The sequence below is a fragment of the Lissotriton helveticus genome, chromosome 3_1, assembly GCF_964261635.1.
Source record: "Lissotriton helveticus chromosome 3_1, aLisHel1.1, whole genome shotgun sequence".
Lineage (NCBI taxonomy): Eukaryota > Metazoa > Chordata > Amphibia > Caudata > Salamandridae > Lissotriton > Lissotriton helveticus.
The window spans coordinates 1,540,442,680-1,540,459,472 of record NC_136061.1 but is presented as its reverse complement, the minus strand read 5'-3'; the positions used below and the strand labels follow the sequence as shown (position 1 = coordinate 1,540,459,472).

Here is a 16,793-nt window from a genome sequence, read left to right as displayed (position 1 = left end):
ATATTGGGTTTATCAAACCAAATGTTAAGGTCACCCGCATAGGTTGGAGTGTATTGTTATCAGGTTTGAAACTGTGTTTAGAAGTGCGTCTGGGAATGTTGCCTTGCTAGGTGGAGGTCTGTAAAGGAGCAGGAAGTTAAAGGAGGAAGACGGTGTAGGATTGCATCTTGTTAGAAGAGCCTCACAATTATTTATGTAGTTGTTGCCAATTTTAGTGATATGTATTGTTTGCCTGAATAAAATAGCTAGACCACCTCCTTTTTTGGCTATAAGATTTTGGGTGATTATTTGATAGCCTAAAGGAATGGCTTCATGCAGGACTGGAGCCATATCTTCTCCCAACCATGATTCGGTTATGAATAGTATGTCTGGTTTTGCATTGGTGAGAAGCACCTCGATGTGATGCTTGTTTTTAGAGAGGGATCGAGCATTTATTAGTAGACAGTTTATTTTATTTTTTTGTATTTGTTCAACACAGGGGAGATGCAACACCATAGAGCAGTGGTTCCCAAACTTTTTTGACTCGTGGCTCCCTTGACCTAATTGGCAGTTGGCCGTGGCTCCCCACCATTTTTTTACCTGCGCATCGGGGTGCCGCGGCGCACCCTTTGGGAACCACTGGTCTACATGAAGAATCAAGCCTAGACGTGATGAAGGATTCAGAGAGTAGCCATCACTATCATAAAACTTTATTTGCAATCACAAAGATGTTATAAAGTACATCTCAATGCATACAACACCATCTTAGAGTAGTATAAAGCACTCGCACTAAAAGTAACCAGGCTAGAGAAAGGCTCAAGGAGCTCTGTGGCGTTACAAGATGTTTACGTGGGGTGAGCTCTGATCATGGGCTTCCGCTGAAATGTTTCCGTGGGAGGGGGGGCAAATTGTTAACTTCATCACCATCCCCCTTGCTCCCTTCTCCCCTCTGCCTTACACGCTTCTCGCCCTCCCCCTTGCACCCTTCTCCCCCTCGCACCATTCTCCACCTCCCCCCCCTTATACCCTACTCCACCTTCGCCTGGCACCCTTTTCTACCTTCCACCATTCTCCCCTCTGCCTTGCACCCTTCTCCCCTCTGCCTTGCACCCTTCTCCCCTCTGCCTTGCACCCTTCTCCCCTCTGCCTTGCACCCTTCTCCCCTCTGCCTTGCACCCTTCTCCCGTCTGCCTTGCACCCTTCTCCCGTCTGCCTTGCACCCTTCTCCCCTCTCCCTTGCACCCTTCTCCCCTCTCCCTTGCACCCTTCTCCTCTCTCTACCCACCCACCCAACGCTCTCCACCAGGCCCCTGACCCCGCACCCACCCAACGCTCTACACTAGGCCCCTGACCCTGCACCCACCCAGCACTTCTCACCAGGCCCCTCACCCTGCACCCACCCAACGCTCTCCACCATGTCCCCGACCCTGCACCCACCCACTCAACGGTCTCCACCAGGCCCCTGACCCTGCACCCACCGACCCAACGGTCTCCACCAGGCCCCTGACTCTGCACCCACTCAACGGTCTCCACCAGGCCCCTGACTCTGCACCCACTCAACGGTCTTCACCAGGCCCCTGACCCTGTACCCACCCACCCACCCAACTGCAAGTAAAATTAGAAAGCTGGCAAGAGGGATGCTTACCTTGTCTGCTGCAGCAAAGAAAGAGGGCTTACTGCAGAGGAAGCCTTTATTATTATACTCTCCTACTGAGAATAGAATGGTTACACTTTCTTTGCCAAGGATGTTTTCCCTCTTCCTTTTGGGAAAATGTACTTTGTAAGCAGTAACACTCTGCTACTCACTCCACCCCCCCCCCCCCCGCAGCCCCTTGAGATCCTTACAGGTGAGTAGGTGCACTATACACGTACCTGATTGAGCGACTGAACTGTTGATGAAAGAAAAATAGGTGATGCCGCCAATCCTTACAATCTTACATTCATAAGTAGTGAAATACCTATGCATAAAGTAAGGAGTAAAATAAACTTGAACAACAAGCGGACTAAAATTGCCCTGCAGATTACAACGATAGAAAGAAACACATGGTAGACCAGTAAAGATGTGCAGTTGTTGGTATAGAATTAGAGGACTGATTTTACAGATTGCTGATTGAAAAATACAGTATGTTTTAAATACACTGCGTAATTAAATAAAATGAAGACGAGCAACATACACCAGTTAGTAATCCAGTTTTCTTTTGAAGCGCCAGGAGTGAGTTATAGCATCAGATGCATTTTGATTTTCATGCTAACATGCTGTTTAAAAATTGCTACATGTATTTTTTTTTATAGCATTTCTGTGTTTATATAAATAGTCAGGGTTTTCATCCTCATGCTGGTATCCTAACCAGCGTGCTCGTCTTCATCTAATTTCCACTTCGAGCAGAAGCACTGCTCTCCATGCGGTCAGTAAAAACTGATTAGGAACTGACCAGGGTTGCTGGGTCATGGATCACAGTGGGAATATGTTTCATAAATAAAGCACCTACTCTTGCAAATGCACCAGGGCTCTTTATTTCAGTTTTGTTTTTCCCTGCAGAGGTTTAAAACTCACTTGCATTAGTTTAAGCAAAACCCGGTCGGCGCCTTATCTATCTCTTCCTTTAGGCAGCTACAGCTTTAGCCATTTCGCCCGCCATAACCTCACCGACCGAGCTCTTAATTGAGCCATTTAAATGTAGAGGGCTAGGGCTGGGATCACGTTCAGCACAAAGGTGCCACATCCTGGGCGGCGGCGCGGCGCCCCTGGCTTCTCATCACGGCGCACTGGGACGCCGCGGCGCACACTTTGGGAACCACCGCCATAGAGAAATCAAAATATAAAGAATAATACATATGGCTTGATTACAAAGACTTAAATTAATCGAAATGGACTTATATCATGCATTCATATAATCAGAAAATACTTCCCATATACTCAATCCTATTTTTCTTTTCCATGCCCCCTTTATATAGAGTAAAGGATCAGTTCAAGGTTAACTAGATTATACATTTTTGCCCGCCAGGTCTCGAACATTGGGGAATCAGGACTTAGCCATTCTGCGGCTATACATAATCGGACTACAGTCATTGCTACAAACAATAAATACCGATGTTTATACAAAAGGCTCTCTTTCTTAACCACCTGTCCCATATCTAGAAGCATTAGGGCAGGCGTTATTTTTAGCGATTGCCCAATCATATTAATAGACAGTTTAGTGAGTGGCCTGTGGTGATAGTGGGACTTTGTTTGGTAGAAGAGTGATCAGTATTGTGTGGGTTTGTAGCAGGTGTGTTTTTAGTGCTAGTATTAGCTGTATTAGGATAGCAATCGTGTAGCTGTTCTGTATAGTGTTCCTCATCCAGCATGCTACGAAGGCATTTTGATGGGTCTGCATGTGTATGTGTCGGAGATGTTGTTTGAGAGTGAGTTGGAGTGCTGTGTTGCTTTTGTGGTGTAACATTGTTGTGAAGTAGACATGGGGAAGTAAAGTTGTGACGTGTGGCATGTTGCTTATATTTTTTGCGTGTGTTTAAGGCGGAAGGTGTATGAGTCGGGGGAGGTGGTGCAGCATGTGGGTCATGTAGTAATGTTCTAAATTGTCCAATGGATGAGAGGCGGTTTTTCAGTCAATGGAAAAGTCTATTAAAATGTTTAAATTGAAAAGGAATTCACCATTTACTTGAGAAGTGTCTGCCTGTGATTTGCTGACGTTTTATTTACCTTGTTTTTGAGGTTTTAAAATAGCCAACAGTGGTAATCCGTTCATGGTAGACCGGTGCAAAGACAAAAGTTAAGGCTGACAGTGATAGACCTTGGGATAGATATAAAAAGTTATTTAGAAGGTAGAGTGTATGTAATACAAATTATAATAAATGTATAATTTGAGGATATTTTTATTATTTAATTTTTTGATGCAAGTTAGTAAATGGAGTCTTTGATTCAATTTTAAGTGGAACCTATGGGTGGGTTTCCCAGGTTGAAGGTCCTCATCAGCCTTACATCAGAGGAATTGTTGTGGTGATGGGCTGGTAGAGGAGGCATTGTGTCGTTGCAGTAGTGTTACAAGAGGTTGATATTCTTCAAATGACCAAAGACTATTGGTCTTTTCTATGTAAAATGAGAAACTGCACACATTCCCCGCTAAACTAAACATATCTTTTTGTTGTAGGTGGAGCAATTTCTTGGTTTTGCTCGTGATGAAGTAAGAGTACGAAGCCCTACACGGCCCCTCACAGGTAAATTCATTGGTTTCTTGCAACAGTGCCTTTCACACCCTAAACGTGAATATTGTGGTTTACTGGTTCTCGAGAAGAGCTAGCCCTTGAATTACATGTGCACCTGTTCTAGGTAGCTCTCATATCCATTTGAACACTTTTCAGAATCTAGCAGGTACTCTGGGAGTTATCGCAGACCGGTACTTGCAAACTCTTCCTTTAGTATTCACTGCCATGACTAACCATATAAACCTCTTTGTACCTTAAAATGTGCGCATAAAAAGGAGGTGCTGCTCGTGTCTCCGAAGAGAGAACTTGGTTTTTACACTCTGCAGCAAAGTTCTCTTTCTTCCCAGATTCTGGGCTTTCTAGGAGGCAGGTGGCTGCTGATCCTTTTAGCTGCCTGGTGGACCCATTGTCCCTGGGCAGAGCTTTTCCCTCCTGGCAGCTACCGCCCTAGTGTTTATTCTACTGAGGAAACTTGCTTCCTATCCTCTACAGCCACCTGGCCGCCCAGTTCTGTTTTTAGTTGTTTTCACCAGCCTCTTGTTTTTCACAAAAAATAAAATTGTATATGCATGTGCCCGCATTGGGGCTTTTGGTCAGACTTTTTCAACCATTGGTCTGTTTGTGTCATTCGCATTTTACTTCCAGCACCCAAAGCCTACAGCATGGAACAGTGGGTCAGCCCAGTTCAGCTATTGATTTTCTTCTGTGTAATAGAAAGTAATGTCAGGGATGCTAAGGTTTAATTTCATGTATTTCGTACTTTATTATGTGATAGTTTAATGATTTTTAACTTTTTTGTTGTCAGCGTATGCATTCCTTATTTTGGTAGCGGCATTTTCACTCTATATTACGGTTTGTTTCTGATAGAGACTTCGAGCCACAGATTCTTCACCTTTTGAATAGCCCCAGGTATGAGACTTGATCTGGAAACTTTTCAGCATTATCTCTGCACATCAGAACATTGTGCCTTGTGGCTCCGCACAGATGCCATTCCGGAAATTATGTGTGGTGCTTATATTTGCGCCACTCCCTCATGCTAATATCAGTTCTTTTCTTTCTGCCCCTCCAGACACGGATCCTGAGCTGCCTCACGTCTCTCAAAGATCTTTACCTTGATTTTCTGCTAACATTTTATGGTGTGCAAAGGATAGCACCCCCTAAAACAGGTTTTAAACTGGTTAGTGACTGTCGCAAACAAATCTCTGCAATAGATCCCCTTGTGGTGTACCTGTGATAGAGCATGACTCCATTGCCTGTGGACAATGCGCACGATAAATCGAAGGCCATCAGGGAATGCAAAGCGACTCTACGTCGCAAAGCATCATATGATTCCACGACTGGGCCATTCCAAGTCCTGCTGCGCAACCAAACTTTCGTTTGGTCGTGTCCGACCGAGACTCTCCAGAGGTCAACCTTTGTCATGCTCGAAGTCCTCCGGTAAGCTTAAAAAATGCAAGAATTCGAAGCGCTCCCTCATGCCCTTCTCATTTACCTGAAAGGCTCAACCTTTCTTTGATCTCGATCTCGGGCGACTTGGCAGCAAATTTCCTCAGCTAGTTCTGCATAGATTTTCTGGGGTCTTCAGTCATGCCGCATCAGATCGAAGCTTTCTGTGCAGCCGTGCTCCGGCTCTTTGGATCTCTACCAACACCCTCTAGTGATCTGTTTTTTTCCCCCAACACCCCCGCAAGAAAGCATAGTGGTACAGACTCCACCAGATGTTCTAATCCCAACACATTTTCCACCACTCCCCCTGATGAGGAATCTAAGCGAGAGGAAACGTTCAGTAAATGTGTCTTTTCTTCTACAAGCTTAGCTATTCGATCTGGTAATGCCAGCTGTTTGCTAGGCTCATACTTCCTTTGGGATTAGGTGGCACAAGTCCTCCCTTATGTTCCTGAAGACCTTCGCCCTGCCCTTTCTCAGGCAATCCAAGATGGGTGTTATGCGCCAAGTTCACATTTGGTTGTGGCTTGGATACCACCCATTCCTTCAGGTGTCCCATAGGCACCAGTGTTGCCATTCGCCGCCATGCATGGCTTCGATCAACTGGGTTCTCGTAGCCTATCCAGTCTTCCTTGAAGTGCATGCCCTTAGATGGGAGTAGTCTGTCTGGGAGAAGGCTGATTCCACTGCCAAGCACTTTAAGGAGAGCAGGGCTACTGCCCACCCGCTGGGCCTTTCCGCCCCTTCTCTCCAACCGCAACAGTTCCACAGTTACATTCGTGTTTTTGGTTGAAGCACTCAATAATGCTATCCCACCAGTCCCAGAGAGAACCCAGAAATTTCCTGGGCCCATGTTGCCCACCGTCCCAGTGGCCAAGGGCATCGTGCTGCCCAGTCCAGCGCAAGCGGCTCGTCTGCAATATCTCTTTAGCATGCGTTTGCAGGGACACAGCCACCCAGTGGGAGGTAGAATTGACTGATTCTTACCAGGCACGCAGGTATTCATGTTGGACAGGTGAGTCCTAATGATTATCTACAGGGAATACGTTGTGCCCTTAGTCTCTTCTCTGCCGCACCTTCTACTGTCCCTTGAGTAACTGACTGACCGGACCATCTTTCAATTTTGTGCCAGGAAGTGCAGTCCCTTTTGGACAAAGTGGCTGTTGAGGGGAATCCAGTGCCAGAAGAAGAATATGGTTGTTATTCTCACTACTTTTTGATGTCCAAGGTAGACGAAGGCCTTCAGCCTGTTCTAAGACTGCACCCTATCAATCAATGCCTTTCTCCGGATTGAGAGATTCATATTACTCACCCTAGTGCAGGTCTTGTCTTCCCTTGACACTGGAGACTCGATGGTTGTGTTTGCCCTCCAGGACCCTTATTTCCATATTCCTGCCCTGATGTCCCACCGGCGTTACTTACAGTTCGTGGTGGGAGAGGAGCATTTTTCAGTTTGCTGTGCTCCTCTTTGGTCTTACCAGTGCCCCTTGGGAATGAACGAAAGAATGATTTTTATTTGCATAATTACATAAAATCACTGCAAAGTTGCCGTACATAATCAAAATTATTCTAAAATACGTGTCACACCATTATAATACATATATCAGATCGTATATAAAGAATTAGAAGTGTCATTTAAATAGCAGTGACAAACTTTGTAAAATGTGGGTTTTGCTCTAAAATTCATTAGTTAAAAATTGCATGTTAGAAAAAGTACTTGTTCCTTGTATGTTCTTGACAAAAGGTCACTTAATACATTGCGGGTCTTGTGAGGGCCATGCAGTCCTTTTCTGGAGGGGAATCCTCACCGTTCGTCTCCTTCTGTTACTACCAGAGTCTCAACTATTACAGCTGCACAATTTTCTTCTGTGCTGTTGTCCTTTAGGGCCCTTTGTCATATTCATGAATTTGCCAAATTTGGCCAGATCCGAGGGCTCTGTGCAGGACTAGAGCAGGACCATTGCGTCAGCGCATTTTCTGATCCCTTGCCTTAAAAATGCCTTAAAAACATTGATTTTAACAATTTGCATCGGAATTGCTGTAATGCAGGGCAGCAACATATTAGGTGTACCAACTATTCTGTACTGTAGTTGCACAACCTGCATCTGATTATATTGCTCAGCGATTTCCAGCCTGGGTTCATTTCCTTTATTGGCAGGGTGACTAGGCATGTCCATTGAATTTCTTTCAAGCACTTCCTTCCTAGGGAATTGTTCATACATGGCTGAATTTTATACGCCTCATATGCTTTAGTTAGGAGGACCAACCCTCTGAAGACCTTCAGTCTTGCCATATCCTCATTCCTTGAAATCTGGGTGGTATGATTATTCATCGCCCTCTTCATTGCTGGATAGTTTAGTTCTTCTTCGGACCAGGCCACTGTGGATAAGTCCAGCTCGGCCACTGTCTCCAGACAGTACTTCTGCCATGGATTCGTGCCCCCTCAAATATAGATCTCAATACCTCCTTAAGGGTCCTTTCTGGGCTTTTACGGTCTTGAAGCAGAATTTTACCAATGTGGTCCTGCAGTCGTATTTTTGTTGTACCAGGCCAAACTCGAGCCTAATCAGGGCATTCCGTATGTACTTAAAGAGGCTGAAAAGCCTTTTGTAACACTGGCACTGGGCTTTTTAGGTCTCGTGACCTACAATGCGCGCAAGCGCATTGAGGAGCGAGAATTCAAGTGCTCGAAATCCTCGTCAAACCAAGGGCTTCGTTCCTTGCGGTTTTCTTGAAGTTCACGTGGCCACAGGCACGCGCTTTTGGGCCATAAACTCTGTTCCCCACAGCCTTACATTCATTTCTCCTCCCCCTCCCCAGCCAGCTTCCCCCAGGCCGTAGCAGCACTCCTCCCACACCAGCACCTCCCCTACCAGCACCTCCCCTCTCTCTCCCCGCAAACACAGCCTTTACTTTAATTTCTCCTCCCCCTCCCCAGCCATGCCGAATTCTCCTCCCACCTCCCACGGCCGTCCTTTCTGCCCGCACGAGCCTTCTCTTCTCTCTGCTCTCCCCTCAGGCGCCGTGACATACTTCAAAGGCTTATCACTTCACACGACCGCAGGCCGTGCAACCAGAGCACTTCAGTTGGTGCGCAGCCCCCCTCCCAGCACTGCCTTGTTAATCTCGGCAGCCAACTTTCGTTTCATGGTGGAACAAACCTCACTGATGACTATCGTCTATTGTTGCGAACAACACCAGGTTCAACTTGTGACTTCAGGCGCTACACGCATCTTTGCAGGGTGTGTGCACAACCTAACGCCATTTTTTGTAGCTACCTTTACGAGTATCATTGGGTATTACGACCCTGTCTACGTGCCTTGAAGTAGCATCCTGATGGCTTAAGGCGCTTGCTCACAAGTCCGCACTCGATGCACTCTCTTATCTTCTCCTTCCTGCTACCCAGACTCCGCATTTCACCCATTGAAATAACTTTAGAGCAGCATAAAAGGGTATACAAACAAAGTAATGTAACTAAACAGAACATATATTCTTAACTAAATGTGGCATATACATGGATAATATATGGAACGTATGTAAGCATAACATACCATATGTAGAGTGCAGAGTGCAGAGTGAACTCAGCAGCACCACAGCATCACTCAGCAGCACCACAGCATCACTCAGCAGCACCACAGCATCACTCAGCAGCACCACAGCATCACTCAGCACCACTCAGCGCAATCCCAGCATCACTCAGCACCACCACAGCCTCACTCAGCACCACCACAGCATCACTCAGCACCACTCAGCGCAATCCCAGCATCACTCAGCACCACCACAGCATCACTCAGCACCACCACAGCATCAATCTGTGCAACCATTCAACAACAACTGGTTCAATTATGTTCTCGCAATGTTTCAAGCTTTATTACAAATGTCACAAAAAGATGTTATTTCACTTCTGTTCTTGGATTTTCATCACAAAATACACTGAACATAATCTTCACAAACGTTATTTACAAAAGTTTAAGCTATTGCCAATATAAATTACAATCACTTTTATTTAAGTATTAATTATTTAAAAAAATTAAAAGCCGTTGCTATTTGTAATATCAATACATCTAAGTCACGTAAATACAAAACATGTTGCATTACAAATGCTATAGTCGTCACATGTGCGAAAGTTATAACTATTGGCATTGAAAATGACAAAGCTATTAATTTAGCTATTTTCAAAATCAACACATAAATAAAAAAAAATTCATTTACAAGACCAATAGCTCAAACTTTCATAATGCGAGACCTATTGCATTGCAAATGCTTGTTCCATTGTCTTTTCCATCTTTCCTGGGAATTCGTGTGATGCGTAACCAGCAACAGCAAGTAGTTTAGATTTTGTTACTCTCATAATAGGTTTCGTGGTAGGGCTGTGTAATTTACCTTGTAGTTTACACAGAGCGTAGATGGTGGTTTGTATTTTGGCTTGCGTCTTGGCCTGGTGCACGGTTGCCTTGTCTGTGTCATTCAGCTAGGCTCCTAGGTAGTGGCGTGCTCTTTCTGTGGCTATATCGTTACTGCCCAGTCTTCACTTTAAGCATGTTTTCTTCAGATATTTAACAAACACCACGACTTTAGTTTTGCTGAGGTTGGCCACAAGCTTGTTTTCCTGGTTGTAGCTGTTTAATGCATTCAACCCTCTGTGCAAACCCACTCTGGCGCGATTGAGAATCACCAGATCGTCGGCATTATGGAGTAAGTGTAGTTGTTGCTGTCAGATTTTTGGGGTTACCAAGCTTGCTCCTTGTATGGCTATTCCCACGTTTGCCATGTAAAGGTTGAAGAGTGTTGGTGCTAAAACGTGGTCAATTGGCAGCTGGTGTGTGACCGTATCCCCTGACAGTTTGATTCTCACCCAAGTGTTGGTGTACAGTGACATAATTAACCTTCAGTAGTTTGCCGGGGATCTTCCAGCTAGACAGTTTGTGTCATAGCTTGCTTCGGTTTACCCCGTCGAAGTCTGACGATTAGTCTACAACGCATGCAAATACTGATAGATTTTTACTGGAGTATGTCTGTGGTGCCGGGAACGAGAGAGCCATTATGTTGTCTACAGTGGAACCACCTTTTCGGAATCTAGTCTGGTAAAAAGGTAGTATTTCATTGTCCTCGATCCAGGCTGTTAGTTCCTGTAGCAAAGTACTGGCATATGCTTTGCCTTCGATGTCTAACAAGGCAGTGAATCTATAGTATTTTGGATCGGTTTTTGCTTCCTTCTTGTATATTGGCTGCAATAGCGAACCACACCAGGCGTCTGGCACGTCTCCCAAGGCTCTGCATTCCACGTACAGAGGTGATAGCCACTCCGCTCACCCCTTGGGGTCCTGCTTAAAAAGTCCACCCAGTAGGCTATTGGGATCAGGGGTTCCATCATTTCTTATCCTTTTTATGAGCTTTTATGATTTGTTTGAGGTCCTGGGCTTGGCCCGCCTCGTCTGTCTGGTCTTCTTTCTCCACTTCTGCTACTTCTGACCTGGGGGACCTACTGATGTTTTGGCCTCCGGGTTTCATTGTGTAGATTTCTGCCACGTGATCCAGCCAGGTTCCGGCTGTGACTGCGTTCCGCGTGTCCGTTTTTGTATTTTCCTTCTTAGTGATGTACTCCCAGAATTGCTTCTGTTTGTTCGGTTTGCATAAGTCAAATAACTTGATCCATTCCTTCTCCATCGTCTGGCATTTTTGTTTCATGTTAAATGTTTGTGGTTCCGCTGGGCTTCTTTATAAGCTCTTTCTGCACCCAGAGAGCAACTTTTTTTATATGCCCGCCTGGCCTCTCTGAGGGTGTTGGTGCTGTTCTTCAGCCTTTTGTTGTGTTTCCAGGTTCGTTCTTGGTACCCCACCAATTTGGGGGCTGTATGCCTCACCACTTACAGTGGGGCCGCTCGCAGATCTTCGATCCAGGTGGCCCAGCTCCGGATGTCGTGGAGAGAAGCTTACCAAGTCCCTTAAGTATTCATGACATTGATACTGTGGTGGCAGCGCACCATGCGGGGGCAAGGGTGCCAGTTTCCCCGACCTAGGCCACTACCTGGGGCAATCCCGCCCCCCACAGCCAGTGTCTACTAACTTGACTGTGACGAAAATCCTGTTATTTTTGGGATTCACTATCAATGTGCCGAAGTCAAACCGACTCCTCACACGCTCCCTTTCATCAGAGCCATTCTGGACATGGTTCAGTTTTGTGCCTTTTCCTTGGAAAAGAGTCCAGAGCTTTCAGGCTATGATCCTGATCTTTTAGCTAACCCTCGGCAGTGAACTCTGCTCCGTACATGTAGTTTGCTGCACTCCGTGGAGCAGGAGTTCCCAAAAACTCTGCTCGGCGGAGCAGAGTTTTTTTCCTTGCTCACGCTCGCCCACATAAAGTCTGCGAGCGCGACCGAGGAAAATCCACCTCCCGGTGAGATTTCTCAACGCAGGTCGTGAGTTTCTCAACGCAGGTCGTGAGATTTCTCAATGCGAGTGGTCACGGCAGGTCGCGACCACTAGTGTTGAGAAACCTTATGTTCACGTTGGAAAAGCTGCCGCTTGAGTAGAAAATCTACTCGAGCAGCAGAAAGGAAGCTGCGCCCTCTTGCGCTGCGCACAGTGCTGTTCGCAATAATTTTACAGCGCGGGACAAACACCTGGTGCTCAAAATCACTGCAAACGGTATGAGCCTAGCGCACTCTGCCGCTCACGAAACTTCGCTTAGCGCAGCAGAGTATTTTTGGTCACTTCCGCGAGCTCCGCCCAGACTTAGCATCGGTCCTGGATTTCAGCAAGATGGACACTGAGGCTGCTGCTACTGATGGCCTCCTGCATCCTGTTAGGCAAGCACGCCAAGTGGCATATTTGGGCCCCACAGTGGGACCTGAATTCCTGGTAGGCGCAATATCAAGGGAACCTCTCCGACCCCCTTCAGATTTCAGAGGAGACTGGGAATGATCTGCAGTGGTGGTTACTGTACTGAGATTGGGTCAGTGGCAGATGCCTCTCCATTCCCTGCTTATGGCTGGCAGTAGTGACTGATGCACAGCATCTGGGTTGGGGCGGAACCTGGGAGAGGTGGGGATAACAGGCCTCTGTTCTCCGGCGGAGGCCTGGCTCCACATCAGACTACTGAAGCTGAAGGCCATCCTTTTGGCATTGAAAGCCTTCCTGCCATCCATAAATGGGAGGCTGGTCCTGGTGCTCATGGACAACAACACTGCCATCTGGTACTCCAACAATTAGTGCGTGGAGGAGGTTAGGGACTCTGTGTCAGGAGACCTTGAGCATCTGGAAATGGTTGGATCCTTGAGGAATTTTCCTGGTGGTGAACCACCTGACGAGATCATTGAATTTCAGGTCAGACGAGCTCAGCCGTTGATGTCTAGCAGGTCATGAATGGCAAGTACACCCTGAGGTGGCATATAATCCTTTCTGTGAATGAGGTGAACCTTAACGCCACCTGTTCACCACTGCCGAGAACGTGCAATGTAAGCAGTTCTACGCATTAGAGTTTCCAAGGCTTCACTCGCTCGAAGCGTTGTTCCGTCTCCAGTGGAACTCTGGATGGATTCTTTGCCTTTCTGTTGATACCACTCCTGCCCAGAGTTCTCAAAAATATCAGGACAGATTGGGCCCAAATCATCCTATTGGCTCCGGATTGGGCATTGAGAGTTTTGTGTCCAGACGTCCTGGGCTTGAGCATTTGTTCTCCGATTAGGCTACCCCTCTGGGTGGACCTGGGCAGCAACAAGGCAGGGTTCTGCACCCAGGCCTTTGCAATCTGCATCTTCATGCAGGGAGATTAAGTAATGACAGCTGAACACCTTTGACCTTCCTCTGGAGATGTGGTTATCTTGGTAGCCGGGTGTCCCTCAACGAAAACTGTATATGCCGGTCGTTGGGACAAATTTGTGGCTTGGTGCGGCACATGCCAGACTGATTCCATCCAGGTCAAGTTTTCTGATGTTTTCTTATTTATTCTTTCTCTTGTCAAGAAAGGCTTGGCTTTGCTTTGGGCATAGTTAAGGATTATATTTTGGCCCTTGTACCTTCCTTAACGTTTCCAGATAGGCCCCCGTTGAAGTCACTGGTTGTAATGCAATATTTGAAAGGGCTGCAACGTTTCCCACTTGTTCTTTAATCATGCCCCAATGAGACCTTAATCTGGTCATGACTTATCAGATGTGCACTTCATTTGCGCCGCTTCGTAGCTGTCCTTTAAGGCTCTTTCCTATCAAGACTGTGTTTTTCATTGCCATCACCTTGTTATGGAGTGTGAATGCGCTTTAGGCTCTTTGTGTTAGTCATCCATTCACTCACTTCTTCCCAGACAATCTGGTTCTGTGTACATGGGGATCCTTCCTGCTGAAAGCTGTGAAGCCATTCCACGTCTGTCGAACCGTCACCATGTCTGTATTCTGTTCTCCGCCCCACCCCTCATAGGAGGATGAGACTACATCACTTGAACCGCGAGAGCTCTGAGCTTCTTCATAGATCGTACTAAAGACCACCAGGTGGATGATCAGCTCTTTGTGGGGTTCGCTGGAGTGAAAAAAAGGCAAGCTGGTGCGGGAGAGAATTATCTCCCAATAGAATTTCAGCATTAGGATCTGCTATGCATTGATAAAGAAGCAGGCTACGGAAGAACTGTGTGCTCCTTTTACTAGGGCCAAAGCTGCTACAGCTGCGTTAGCATGCTGAGTCCCTATCTGGCTGGGTCTGAACTGGGGCGACGAAGTGAGCTAAAGAACGATGATGGATTCAACCCAGATCTGTGACTGGGGGTGAGTGTCTGAAAAGTTTCAGTGCTCCATCCATCATCTGCTTGTGTTTGCTTTGTTCGCCTTAAGTTGGCAGGGTATGCCCAGATGTGGTACCCTTTCTCACTTTGCCACTGGGTTCAACCTAGCCTGCCTGATGAGGGGTGTTACCCCGGAACCGGTCCCAGGATGCTTGTTTACGGTACAGGGAGGACCTGGCTTGGCAGTTCAGGCTTGACTGTTCCCTTGGGTCACAGGGTCATGACTAATTTGCTTATGGCTGGGTCTGAACTGGGTGGCGAAGGGCACTAAAGAACGATGATGGATTCAACCCAGATCTGTGACTGGGGGTGCGTGTCTGAAAAGTTTAAGCTCTCCATCCATGAGCTCCTTGTGTTTGCTCTGTTCGCCCTAAGTTGGCAGGGTATGCCAAGATGTGGATCCCTTGCTCACTTTGCTACTGTATTAAAGGTAGTCTGGCTGATGAGGGGTGTTACCCCGAAACCGGTCCGAGGATGCGTATTTCCGGCCCATGGAGGACCTGGTTTGGCAGTTTGAGCTGGACTGTTCCCATGGGGCACAGGGTCAAGACTGATTTGCATATGGCTGGGTCTAGACTAGGGTGGCGAAGTGATCTAAAGAACAATTCAACCCAATTCTGTGACTAGGGATGGGTTTCGGAAAAGTTTCAGCGCTCTGCCCATCATCTCCTTGTGCTTGCTGAGTCCCTATCTTGGACATTTGCCAGGTGGCTACCTGGGCATCCCTCTATACTTTCACAAAAGCATTACTGTCTAGACAGTCCGGTTTGGCGAGGAGGGCCTTTTGGCCGCTCGGTCCTGCAGGACTTTCTGGTTTGCGTCCATCCACAGACTCATCTCGAAATAAGTATTGCTTTGGTATCTATTCAAAAGGTGCGGAATCTGCGTCTAGAAGTCTATCAGAAGAACAAGTTTTGCTGTGTGAATCTTTTCTGGATTCACATTATGTGCATTATTCCACCATCTAGTGGTGGACTTCGGAATTCTCCTTTCTGTTTGTCCTTTTTAGGTCACGTCCTATTAATCGCGCAAGCGATAATAGGACGAGAGTATTGAGGGCAAAACAAGCTCTGAAACCACCAGGCGGATTACATGGAGTGCATGTGCTCGTGAACGCGCTTACCATTTGCTCCCCGAGCAGCCTGCCTCCGAGAGCTTCACTTCAAAGGCATCCGCTCCCCCGCCCCCTGCTTCACACTTTTCACGGCCGCCAGGCTGTGTCTCGCATTCCCCCCCCCCCCCCCTCCTCCCCACAGCAATGCCAAGAGCTTGTTTTCCTTCAGTGCCGCTTGTTTTTTAAGACATTGCATGCGTTTGTTATCATGGCAGCTTCAACTAGCCCTTTCGTTTGCTGTTAGCTTTACTTCACGTGCTTTGTTTTCCTTTAAATGTGCACACACAAACTTATCCTTATTATTAAGTTGTTTAGCTTTGGAACTTCACGGTGCTTTGCTTTCCTTTAAATGTGAAATGGAACTTCACGGCGCTTTGTTTTCGTCGGTTTTCCTTTAAATGTGCACACACAAACGTATACTTATTAAATTGTTTAGTTTTCATTTGTATGTTTCGAGCTAATAAGTGTTAGCTTTCACAGCTCTTTGTTCTCCGGCGGTTTCATTTTAATGCCCGACGAGTTTCCTTCAATGCGCACAAACAAGCGTATCTTTTCCGGTGTTTTTCATTTTAATGCCGGACGGGCATTTCATGCACCACCATCACGAAGTATAGCTCCCGAGCCTAGCGCTGTTCATTAGTTTGCACAAATAGCGCCTTGCCTGTTCGGTGCCCTTCTCACTGGGCAGCACGGTATAGCCATGGTCGTCACTGTGCACCTCAGTCTAGCCAAGCTCACCACTGTGCAGTGTGCCGTGCTATGCTAATCGCTGTGCAATACACCATCACAGCCTTTTTCGCCTCAGTGCACTCAACCCAAGTTGTGTTATCGGTGTGACCCTTCAGCAGCACCTCCACCCTGATGGCCCCCATTCAGCCCAAGGCCAATAAAGAGCTGGAAGATATGGGGGGGTGCTTCTTCGCAATCTGCAGTGGCGGGGGCATTCGTTTTCGTGATCCCACTGTGCAGTGCATTAGTCACTCTGAACCTCAATTCTATTAAGAGTGTGCAGTGCACCCAGACATCCTCGGCGTCACGCAGTGCACATTATGCTGCTGTGCAGTGCATTGGTCTGAACTTCAGTGCTGTTAAGAGTGTATAGTGCCCGACGGGTTGCCTTCAATGCGCACACACAAGCGTATCTTTTCTGGCGCTTTTCATTTTAATGCCCGACGGGCATTTAATGCACCACCATCACGAAGCCATGAAGGTACGCTTTGCCGCATAATAACCCTGTACCTAATTATAAGTGGGTCGCAAAGAGCAGGGTGTAACACG

The 16,793-nt window shown here is 46.8% G+C and overlaps 1 protein-coding gene across 2 annotated transcripts in view; it reads left to right on the top strand.

Annotated features, from left to right (window-relative positions):
* KMT2A (lysine methyltransferase 2A) overlaps positions 1 to 16,793 on the top strand; it is a 1,541,152-nt gene that overhangs the window by 118,775 nt on the left and 1,405,584 nt on the right. For both annotated transcript variants that reach the window (XM_078682247.1, XM_078682245.1), the window contains exon 2: positions 4,131 to 4,197. In XM_078682247.1, the coding sequence (XP_078538373.1) occupies positions 4,131 to 4,197 (67 nt within the window). The remainder of the gene's footprint in view (positions 1 to 4,130; positions 4,198 to 16,793) is intronic.